Here is a 12,273-nt window from a genome sequence, read left to right on the forward strand (position 1 = left end):
AGCAAAAAGTGCAACCAGCTTCTAAGACTGAACTTCAAAATATCCCAAAATATCCAAACATTCTTTGAAAAACTGCAAATCTTGTGATAATAATACAAGCCACAATACAAGCAAGGGTGGACACACTAAATATTGGCACATTTGATATTATATTTAGTTGTCAAGGTTTCTGCACACTGTTCAGTTAAATACGTTTTCAGTTTTTTTTCTGATACTGAAAAAATGAATAAATAAATATAAACAAACAAAGAGAGGTTTCTGAGTCTTGTACAGTACTGTATGTAACCTAACAGATGCCCATAACTGGTAAGCATTGCTCTAAATCAGAAGGGCAAGAAGTACTAAGACATCCCAATGACTTCACCAATTGTGCTCCCATGGAGTCCATGGAGTCCCTGGAGTCGAGATGAGGCTTATCCGGAAAATTACATTAAATTTTTGGATGGAATCTGTTGAACCAACTCAGCACACAAGTTCTCCTCACTCACCATGTCTTTGATGTGTGTTTTCTCTAGTGCCTCCCAGACCTGCACATCTGTGTACTGACCCCAGGGGTCCAAGTTTGACCTGACCGAGGCAGAGGAACACATTGTGAGAGCTGTAAACCAGTCCCTAATTCCAGCATAGGGCGTGTGTGTCTGAGCCGCAGCTGTGATGTGGACTGTACCTGACAGTGCCAATGAAGAGAACAGGCTCTTGGGGGATGACTGACAGCTTGCTTCTCAAAGCTTCCAGCCCTACGTGAGCGATGTTGACACCGTCGATGATGATGGATCCCCCGCTGAGCTCCACTAGTCTGAATAGCGCTACGCCAAGCGAAGATTTTCCTGCAGAAACCGGCGGGCAAAAGTCATTACTTATTTACATCAACACTGATAAAAACAGACACTACGAAGACCTCATTGGACCGTAAGGCCCTAAGAAAACAACAAGTAACAAACTCTTGTAAATAACAAAAATAAGTAACAAAAGGGAGAGTCGTGAGTGATACCTGAGCCGGTCCGGCCTATGATGCCCACCGTCTCTTCTGGGAGGATGCTGAAGGTCAGATTCTTCAGCACCAGGGGCAGCTCGGGACGATAGCGCATTTCCACGTTCTGCAAGCTGATGCTGCCCTGCTGCGGCCAGTCGGGGTCAGGGGCTGAGGGCCCGCTGACCTGCTGGGGAGCCTCTGTCTCCAAGTTCTACCAAAACAGAGGTCATAACCATGCTTTATAAGAAAGTGCGTACACTCCTGACCTTTCACTGATTCCAATGATCATAATTCTTAAGGAAAAAGTTTAAAGCATAATAAAGTCTCAGGTTTCAGCACAATTCAATGATTCAAATACTAACACATTATATAAACACAATACGCCAAACTGCGCAAGGTCAAAGAACACTCATTTATTTACTATCCAATTATAATGGCTATTAAGTACACCATATTCATGTTTCAGCAGCAGGAACAAAGTAGCATTTTGTATATTTTTCTATTGATATATACATTTAACAGAAAATTGCCTCAACACTTAAACATATTTTAGTGTGTCTACCCTTTGCCTTTATTACAGCTTTCAGTCTTTTCTGGAGTCTTGCAGTTTTTCAGTAGAAAAAGCTTATTTTCTGCTTCTCACAATCCAAGTGATTCCAAACACACTCAGTAATTTTGAGGTCTGGACTGTGGGGTTGTCAGTCCATCATTCTCAGAACAACAGCAGTTTCTGTTTGATTTGCAGATTTGTCTCTTTCAGATTTCCATCGGAATTTACATGACAAGCCATCTGTTCATAGTTTATAGCCCAGATTTGTGGAAAAATAGGTCGACTTTCAGTAGAAAAAAAAATTGTTCAGCTTCTTTTATTGTAAGGGTTTAAAATGACATCACCCACCTATTTGACTGGAAATAAGACAGTTTCAGCCTCATATGACACCCACCATCTGAATGTAGCTTATGAAATATGAAAGTTATGAAGAATATGACAAAGTGCGTTTTGGAACCACCGGTGGTCTCAAGGAGTTGAAGAGGTTAAGTGGGGTTTACTTGACAGTAACAGTTTGGGTAGTTTATCAGGTCTTGCAAGGTTTTCCATTTTCTCTATTTTCTCTAGTTTAACTTTTTGCCCCGACTTATTTTCCTTTGACCTTCCCCTTCGTCATGCAAATGAGTTGTCTTAGATCTCCTTAGAAACATCTCCTCAAAAATAAATGACTTGTACTTAATTGCTGTTTTGAATGAAAATGAAATAAATGAAGAGTGGTCTCTGCAAAATACACGTACAAATCACTGATCAACAGTATTGAGTCCTCAGATATTGCTGCCTTTTGTAATAAAGGGAGTATTTATTCTACATAGCTATTTATGTAGAACATAGACAATAAAAATGAACCATTCTGGATTTCTATGCGTGAAAAAGCTAAAATAATTAGTGAATACTTTACTGAATTCCATAACTCTAAAATGAATGCAGACAAATATCCAACTTCACAGTGTATCAGTGCATTTTTACACCCCTATAATAAAACATTTTCCTCCTCAAGTCTACCTGAAAGGAGTGTTTCTTATTATAAGACACTTCATTTTAGATCATTCTAGCACTGGAGAGAAATCCTAACATGAACAGTGACACTGCTTGTTTTGCTTAAATAAAAGCATGTCTCAAACAGGCAGAGCTCTAGCTGGAACCCACTGAGCTCGGCGCTCGCTGACCCATGCAGCGTAACGAGCTGATGGCCGCAGATTGTTGTGCCAATTCAATACCAAATGCCCTGTCCCCCTCTGTTTGCCGCTGAAATCTGCATGAGTCACAGACACACTTACCTTTATGTAATGATTGATCCTCTCCACTGATGTAAATCGGGCCTCTGTTTCGGACAGTAGCCTCACGGTGAACTGAAACAGGCCAGTTAGCTGGACAAAGAGACGGATGATTTCATTTAAAACGTCCGTGTTAACACAATTACATTTTGTACAACTGCAGATTAATTACACTCTTTCAAATGTAAAATAAATAATGAACACAAAAAAGCTTTCGTGAACACAAAGGCAAACAAATCAGCTAAATAATCAGCTCTTCATAATGCAGAACAAAACATTGCAGATAAATAATCAGCTCTTCTCAATGCAAAAAGAAACAATGCAGATAAATAACTAACACAAGAATGAATGTCATCACAGTGACCCACATTGGCCCACACTGCCATACATAGCTGTTCAACATGATTTTAATACAAATATTTTTGTTGGTTCTAATAACTTATTACAGACTAGGCATGTTTATAAAGAGGCAGACATGTACATTTTTGCGACAGTTCTCTGCCTATGCATTTTCTCCTTGTTGTGATGCCAGTACTCATTAGCAGTTCAGATGTTTAAATCACTTTTGAGTTTCAATATGTGCTTTTAACACTTAAAAAATCAGAATTCCATAATTATTACACTGGCTGTAAATGTTATTTTAACTGTTTAAGTGCTTAGTTATACCGCAATCTAATGTATGTTTGGTTAATGGTTAAATAACCAAACCATTAAATAATGGTTAAAATGACCAATAAAGGTCTTATGAAGTAAAAGTACTCTGAACTTTTCTGTGCTTTGTAATATTAATCTCATAACAATGTCAGACTTTTAGGGAACAGGAGATGTGGGAGTTTTATTTTGTCAAAATTATCACATCTTAAAAACATTAAATGGTCAAAATTACCATCTCGGCTTTTTCAAGTGTTAACTTGTCAAATCATTATTTAGGCAAAATCTACTCTTCATACCAAGCTAGACACTTCGATGAATATGAAAGTTGGTAAATAGTTATGCGTTAACAAAACCTCTACTTGGAAAACGTCTTGAATAATGAATTTTTTTTAGAATGGCTGACAGTGCATGTGTGTATGTGAAGCAGTGAGAGCATTTTATGGACGCTGTACCTGCACGGCGTAGGAGATGGCCAGGCCAGCGTAGGCTGGGGGGATGTGGCCGTGCATGAAGACGATAAGCAGGGCCACAGTGGTGATGAGTGTGATGCTGATGAGGTCTAAACGCACAGCCAACCAGCGCATAGCACAGCTGAACAGGTAGTGAGCTGCCTGGTTAGTGTCCAGCAGAGCCTGATATCTGGACACAAACAAGCAAAGTATGTAGTTAGTAAAGATGTTTCACTGAAAACACTCTGACAACATTGAGTTGAGTTGTCTTCTCACAGTGAAAGGACTGACAGATTTTTTTCATATCTGCAGCAAGAGTGGAGCTTGATTTTCTCCTCTCTCAAAGATGGAAGCTGTATCTCATGGTGACAGTTGTTTTTTTTTGTTTGTTTGTTTGTTTTTTTGTTTGGTTTGGAGCTCAGTTGTGGTGATCTACCAAGTCTTGCTTAATTAGATAGATAGACAGATACTTTATTGGTCCTGAAGAAAATTTTGCAATTTAGTTGAAAGAAGTGGCATTTTATCTAAAGTTCTGGAAACTTCTATTATTATTATTTTATTTTATTTTATTTTTTGCTAATTTTCCTATAACTTTCCTCTTCCTGTACAAGCGGATTATTTTATAAACTCTTGGTTCTAAACTGACACTGGGGCAGGACCCCTCTTGTCACTGGGGAGGTCTCCTCAAGGGTCCATCTCAGTACTTTTATTCAGGGAACATGACTCAACACACCCCGTCTCACCACCATGCTTTTATTTTACTGTTCTGTTTTAAAACATTCGGTAATGAAAAGGTACAAATATCTACTTTTAACCTGGAAAAACTTATTTAAGGTTCACAGTTGGACCTTAAAACCACTGTTGTACCTTTGAGGTAACATTTACAGTGTTTGTACCTTGATGAACATGAAAAATGTATCTGCACAGCACCTTTATTTCTAACAGTGCAAATAAATGAAGGGTGGTGTCTGAGGTTTATAGAGAATTGTATTTCTGTGGTATGATTTATTGGACCTCTACTGAAAAGCAGCATTTTCAGATGACTAACTGTTTGCTATGTTTGCTAAGGGTAGCTAAATAGTTATTGCACCATTTTTCTTTTATTGTCTTGATTATGCACAGTATAGAAAGTATTATTAGCTGATGACCTGAAGCAATATACAAAAATACAAAAAAGGACCAGATATTCTTTAGATGGTTGGCCAAAGAGCTGTTTAGTAGCTATAAACCCAAACGATCCATCGTCATAAGCCCAAAATCCACAGTTAGCTCAAACTGTAAAAGGTAGCTGGCTAAACAATAAATCCTGCTTTGCGACACACACTCCAGTATTGGGAAACACTGCCTCAGGGTAAAAGTGTTTGCTATAGGCATGTAACTATTTGCTGGCAAACAGTGGTGCTGACAGTTAATGTGGTCTAAATCAGAAATGTAAAGACCAAATCCAACATGCTTTTTCCCCTGTTATGGTAATAAAAGGTCAGACATGCAGATATAACCAAAATCTGTACTGCTATTTTTTGAAAAATGAGGAGCTCCAAATGAGGAGCTTTAGAGTAAATGTCAGCAGAAGAGCAGGCCCACCTTTGCAGGAAGTCGGCCCCTCGGCCGTAGGCGTGGATTGTGGACAGGCCTTGAAGGCTGCTGGTGATATGAGAGGTGAAAGGTGATTGGCTGATGTTCTCCAGTCTTTTCAGCTCACGAATCAGCACCCTTTGGAGACAGAGAGTGATTCAGAAAAAAAAAACTTTCTAAAAAAAAATCCCACACCTCATCATGGAGTCACACAAGTCACACAATATTTTCAGTTAAGCAGGCCTGAAGTGTGATCAAAGCTGTCTGACTGCAGGTCTCGCCAAGCCATACGCCATGTGACAGGTTAGTGGCTTATGAGATGGAAGCCCACAGGGGACAATAAGTGTGAAGCTGAAGGGCGCATCCTGGCAAAGCTCGAGCCATTTCTGAGGCTTCTGCGCTGATTTATAGGGACTTTTATAAGGCCTGTCACACGTCAACGCTAAACCCAGCAGGACAGCAGTGTCTGGGCCTGCAGCAATGTGAGAGATAGGCCTTTATTGGCTAAAGGTGGGGTGATTTCTACTTTTAGACACAGAATAAAATAGGCAAAGGCTGTGAATAACAGGATGGCTATGAATCACCCTTTTTCTCATTAAAAGGACTGGGATGAGCAAGAGGAAAAAAGGCGATGCATGAAAGCAGAAAAAAACCCTTCTCTCAGAAACAGAGCCTTTCAAAATATGTTTACAACGGATGTTTGAGAGACAGTTCCTTCGTTGGTGGTTCATTAGGGAAGCCATTACTAAGACAAAAAAAATGGGAAAATGAGACAGTTCAGCTACATAAAAATGACATTTTCTGCCGCTGCTGATGCCATCACTTATATAGTTTTTGTTCTATGTTATCCTCAACATTAAAAGAATAAAACATTTTAATAAACTCAAAAATGCTGACATGGCTGCCCACGAATGAAGACATGAGGTAAGCATTATTTCATCTACATAACAAAAACTCACCCATAACAGATTTCAATAATAATGAGCCAAATCCCTGAAGTACTCATTTTTGCTAGTGGGAGTTCATGTACAGATGTACAGCAGTTGTTCCTTCTAATGCTAAACCTATTTTTCCTACTAGTACAAAGATTACTGAAATGCTGATTCAAAACAGGGATGCACAACATATTGTTTGCTAATTGTTACTGCAACACTGGCTTCTACAATACTGAATTTATTATGTGCTTTGAGCATGCTGAACTACTTTAGATTACTTTAGTTCCTGAGTTTCTGTGGGTGTTTTGAATAAAGAGACTCATGTGATCCAGCAACATTGGTCACAAAAATGCTGGCTGATATTTAACCTTGCTACCTAAACATACTTTTAACCTTTTGCAAATATACTTGACTCAATAACACTTTCTTTTCCAATGTTTGTTTTTCAATAGAAATGATTAAGCTTGGCCCTTATTAACACTGGCCCTATCCCTGAGGGATTCTTGACGATGCCACAGGTTGATGATGCCTTGTTGCTCAAATCCGATCTCTCTGACATAATGGTTCACACTCGTTTAAGTAAGTGATTCAAATCTGTCATTAATGTGAATGAACCTGAATCTTGAATTGACCCGCTTGAGCACATCCTACTCATTAACATCACCAGAATGAATCATGTGCATTATGTGCATCATCAGCAAACAAACTAATGAGCAGATCAAGCCTTTTCAACAAAACCTGTCATTTGACCAGGGGCATCCAAACATTTGCATACAACTGCATATGGTATTTTGTCTATATTGTGCAACCCTAACTATGCTCATCAAAAACCTGCGAAAGCTAACCTGGATATGCGATTGATGAAAAAGAGAAAGGCAGCGAGAGGGATTATGGAGAAGAGGAACCATGGGAAAACAGTGCTGACCACACCCAGACAGAACAGCACCAGCGTCAGGTTCTGCATCAACATCTCTGCATGCATCGCCAGTCGCACGTCAACTGTAATGAGAACGAGTACGAGAGAAGAACATGTAAACAGTTCTCCATCCAGTCAGCAGAAGGGGAGATTTGAGTGGGATTTCAAGGTCTAACCTTCATCCATATCTTTGGAGAAGCGGTTGAGGATACGTCCCAGAGGAGTCGTGTCAAAGAAGTGCATGGGGCTGTGGAGGAGAGCCTTAAACAGCTTATCATGCAGAGTCGAGGCCGCCCGCAGAGAACACTGCAACACAAACATACAGATATATAAATACGCATGTTAATAATACATGCAGCCATTCATAATACAAACACCAACAAATGGGTCAATGATTCAAATAAACATAAATAACCAGGGCAAATCCACAATCCAAACAAACAGGGTGATGATACACAAAAGACAAAAACAACCATAATAAATACATCACTGGAGGGAACTTTGGCAAAGAGGCATTACAGGGAGGGAAAAGGGAAAAGTGCCCAGGCTCAGTGTAAACAGGGAGGCCCAGTAGAGGCCCGGCACAATCCCAGTACGCTCATGGTTTACACAGCTATGTACACAATCTAATGCACATATCACACACAGTGCACATTTTCAAGACGCCTGTTGTTCATGGACATGGTTGTCTCATGGTGTACAAAAATGGCAGAACATTCATTTCGGAAATATCAAGCTCCTCTGAATCTTCTCAAGCAGAAGCTCTTATATAACATGTTGCTGTATAAAATACTCAGTGATCCCAAAAAAAGAGAGCGCATTTACAAACTATTTAGATGAGATAACTTTTGTCACAAGAGCAAAGAGTTGTTCCACTAATAGACTATTTAAGCCCCAAACTTTCTAATCTCACCTCTGGGTAAAGAAAAAAGATTAGCCATCACTGAGAAATTAGCAAACACAAGTGGCACCCAGTTACATAGGGATGTAACCTCTCCATAACCCTCCTAATGTGCCGTCAGACCTGTTTAACAGGGAAGAAGGTCGCAAAGGCCCAGAGGGACACAACACACACACAAACCCTTTCCAGCTGAGAGCCGTGGCCATGGACAGATAAATGGATTTACCCTACAGGCAATTTCAATTACAAAGGAAAAAACTAGGAGAGACACAGCGGATGAAAGGAGAAAGCTAGCCAATTAACAAAGGCAATGGCAGTAGACCAATAGTCCTGTACTAAACAGCGAAAAACAGGACAGAGGACTTCTGGGAATGGACGTCTTCAAACTGTGGAATATAAACTTCGGTTTAGAGATTTATTGACCCTGCTGCGGCATAGCCGAAGAGTCAATATTGTATCGGTGCCTCAGACTGTGAATTATTGGAAAAAGGGATTAAATCTGACACACCTCTGAACCTCTGATAGCGATAGATCAACTTGGGATTTACAGGTAGACTGTCATTCGCACAGCCTGGCAAACAGTGGAAATGGAGGGCACAGAGATGTAGACTCAGATCAAAAAATAATTGATATACTGCAAACTGAAAATTACTGTTGCATTAAAAGTGTATTTAGAACATCAGAAATGTATAAAAATTATTATAGTGAATTGTCAACATAATGAAAATGTACACTGCTTGGCAATGTTTGGTGACATACTTTGATGATACTGACACTCAGAGCACACACACTTTTTGCCATGAAGTAAGCACTGCACACAACTCTAGTCACTACAATGAAAAGCAAATAACACACCACATGAATTAAAGCGAAATTCCAATGATTTCTAAAAATTTCTGCATAATTCAATCATTGTAAACAAAGTTATTCAGAGTGGTTTGATGTGAAACGATTAACTGTAGAGGAACTTACTGCCTCTGATTTCTTTACAGTGGTGGTGATAGGAACCAGACATCACAATGTCTACAACACAAATATAGCCATTTTATTTACTATCATAAACAACCAATAAACATGTATCTTTCACATGTAAATGCAAATTTCACATGTAAGGTTGATGACAGTAAAAAAGGAGGAAAATCTGTTTTCTTTTGGGACTATTTTGCCTTACAACAGTCTGCATGTAGCTCTCTGCAATAATTGAATAAAAAAAAGTGTATTTAGAGTTTAGAAGCATAAAACTCTTAGAAACTCTTAGAAAAACCTAGAAGCAAAAAACTTTATTTACATCTTAACCAAGTAATTATACAGAAATTTGAAAAATGATTGTTATTCAGTTATTTTTAATTTTTCTGCTTATGACTTTGAAAAACATTTCTACAATTTAAAAAGTGTTTTTTGAAATTATAGTATAAACAGCTGTTTACTTAGACAATAAGCTTCACATTCATCACAGTGACTTCTTTGGTATGAAGAGTAAATTTTGCCTAAGTAACATGTTGACAGTTTTCTTTTACAAACTTTTGTTAAAGGGATCAATTTTTAAACTTTTTTTTTTACTTTTAATTTTTTTCTCTGAGATCTATTTTTGTGAGTTTTTGTCCCAAAAAAGTGCCCCATGTTTACGCCACCATTTTCCAGACTCTCTTTACGCCTTAGCATTAAACAGTTTTTGTAACTGTACCTGTAAGACTGATATATGTATATGACATCTGTTGAGATTGGCTGCTTTGTGTTGTTTTTTTTTTTGTGTTCCAAAAGCAGTCCAAACCAATACACTCCTTATAGCTTCAGGATGAGTGGGTGGGGCTCAACGGCTGTACACTGAATAGGAGCATTTGTATAAAAGCATTTGTTCATAATTTTTGTTCAAAATTGTTGATAATTAATGGTACATTTTGAATCAAACACCAAACTCATTTCAAAAAAGCAGTTTTTAAATCCATGCAGTTTTCCATGATGTTTACCATATACTAAAACTCTTTTGGCCCCAACTGGTTAAAACACCTGAAAGGTTTATGTGCTGAAAAGTGCAAACAAGGGCTTACAGTGTGTGCACTTTTCTATATTTTGCAAGATCTAAACAGCTTTGTACTTAGTTTGTTCACTTCATGAAAAAAATGAAACATTAATTCAAAAATGTTTTTAAAAACATTTATTAAAGGCACTTTCAAAAGCTTAGTGTTCCCAAGTGTCTGATAGGCAGTGTTTATATTGAATATACACATAAAAAGATAAGTTACCTTAACGAACACGATGCCTCGCACAGTCTTGAGGAGAAGCACGGCCCCCATGGACAGAGCGTACACCCTGGAGTAATACTGAATATGGGGGTTTAGTCTCATGCTGCTGCTCACCACGCTCTCATTCCCCTGCAACACCGTCACGTTCTGAAAACACAGTCACATCACCTTAGAAACAAGAATCTCACACATAGGATTCCACTCAAAGGCAGCTGCAGACAAATCCCAGCCTCAGTCATGTTTACAAAGGCAGTGGTTTTTTTCTGTCAGAAGCAGCCTCACCGCCAACATCTGTTGCTGTGATTTTCCCTCTGAGTAAATCACTGTGGCACTTCTAATTAGCGTTGGGACTGATGTTCACTTTGACTGAGCAGCAAAACACAGATGAAAGCGAGTGCTTTGTCTGTTTAAAGAGGCACTGAAGAAACACTTCACCCCAAAAAATGCTAACACTGCTAACGACTGAGGGGGGACCAGTTATTATGCCACAACGGCCCTTGCCAGCTTTTCGTTTTAGTATTATTAGCCTCAAATGTTCTTTTACATTGTGATGTCATAATGTTCATTGAAACCCTTTTTATTGGCATCAACAATAGCTTTTGAGGGCTAGAGGTTTCCTTTACATTGTGATGTCATAATGGCCTCTACCAACTATCAATTTATAATTATCAGCATTAATTTGCGGACTCAAGTGCTCTTTTACATTATGATATCATAATGATCTTTACCAGCTCCTGCTTCAATATCATCAACATTAGCTTTTGAGGTCTTCAGTGTTCCTTTACATTATGATGTCAAAATGGCCTCTACCAGCTTTCGTTTCATCATCATCAACATTAGCTTTTGCAGTCTCAAGTGTTTCTTTACATTATGATGTCATAACGGCCTCTACCAGCTTTTGCTTTATTATCATCAACATTAGCTTTTGCGGACTGAAGCGTCGTTTTACATTATGATGTCATAACGGCCTCTAACAGCTTTCGTTTTATTACTATGAGCATTAACTTTTGTGAGCTGAAGTATCCTTTTATGGCTCTCCAGATGGAGGAGATTTGCTGAAGCCCACTCACCCCGCTGCCCTGCTTGATCCAGTGGCTGAGCCACCAGTTACTGAAGGCTATGCTGCCTGTGGTGAGCAGGAAGAGGAGGATATTGACGATGAAGGCCAATGGCCCTCCCGCAGCCTTGATGTAAGTGGCGTAGACAGCTGAGGCCACGGCACCGGACCCTTTCTCCTCGGCCTGCATGAGCCGGTCTGTGGGATGTACATCAAAAGGGCCCAGAGAAAAAAGAGCAGAGATGTGTGACTCATTCCCTGGTGGAAAGTCAGCTAAGCACTGAGCATTATTCTCAGATTACACAGCTCTCACCTCCTCTCCCGCTCCCCGCAGGCTGCCTGCCCGCTGCACTGATGCCACTAGCACGAGGCCCAGAGCGCTCCTCCTGCCCTCCCTGCCACTTCCTCAGGTTCTTCCGCACCAGATTCTGAGAGAGAGATACCAGAGAGAATGAAATCCAGGAACAAACTGTCCATTTTTTTTAGCATGCCTCTCCGAGACAGAACAAAGCAGGGCACAATAATACATACAGCTGTTTATTAATCATTTTCGTGATATTAGCCTTTGCGATTTTGAAAATGATACTGAAGACTGCAATATGCAAATGAATCCTCTAACAAATCACAGTTTTTTTGGAATGCTTTGAACATTCTGAGTAATTGTAGGTGTTCCAGATGAGTATCTGCGGGTGTTTTGTTGAATCTGTGTTTTTATGTAGTCCAACAAATGATTTTGGTCAAGACAA

The 12,273-nt window shown here is 39.4% G+C and overlaps 1 protein-coding gene across 2 annotated transcripts in view; it reads right to left on the bottom strand.

Annotated features, from left to right (window-relative positions):
• wu:fb13g09 (multidrug resistance-associated protein 5) overlaps positions 1–12,273 on the bottom strand; it is a 52,142-nt gene that overhangs the window by 5,698 nt on the left and 34,171 nt on the right. For both annotated transcript variants that reach the window (XM_017721481.2, XM_017721482.2), the window contains exons 16-26: positions 11,841–11,955; positions 11,541–11,725; positions 10,471–10,617; positions 7,503–7,632; positions 7,256–7,409; positions 5,485–5,613; positions 3,904–4,090; positions 2,801–2,890; positions 992–1,184; positions 668–827; positions 489–567 (exon numbers count right to left, since the gene is read on the bottom strand). In XM_017721481.2, coding sequence (XP_017576970.1) covers positions 489–567; positions 668–827; positions 992–1,184; positions 2,801–2,890; positions 3,904–4,090; positions 5,485–5,613; positions 7,256–7,409; positions 7,503–7,632; positions 10,471–10,617; positions 11,541–11,725; positions 11,841–11,955 — 1,569 coding nt within the window. The remainder of the gene's footprint in view (positions 1–488; positions 568–667; positions 828–991; positions 1,185–2,800; positions 2,891–3,903; positions 4,091–5,484; positions 5,614–7,255; positions 7,410–7,502; positions 7,633–10,470; positions 10,618–11,540; positions 11,726–11,840; positions 11,956–12,273) is intronic.

This window comes from Pygocentrus nattereri, chromosome 11 (assembly GCF_015220715.1).
Source record: "Pygocentrus nattereri isolate fPygNat1 chromosome 11, fPygNat1.pri, whole genome shotgun sequence".
NCBI classification, from domain to species: domain Eukaryota; kingdom Metazoa; phylum Chordata; class Actinopteri; order Characiformes; family Serrasalmidae; genus Pygocentrus; species Pygocentrus nattereri.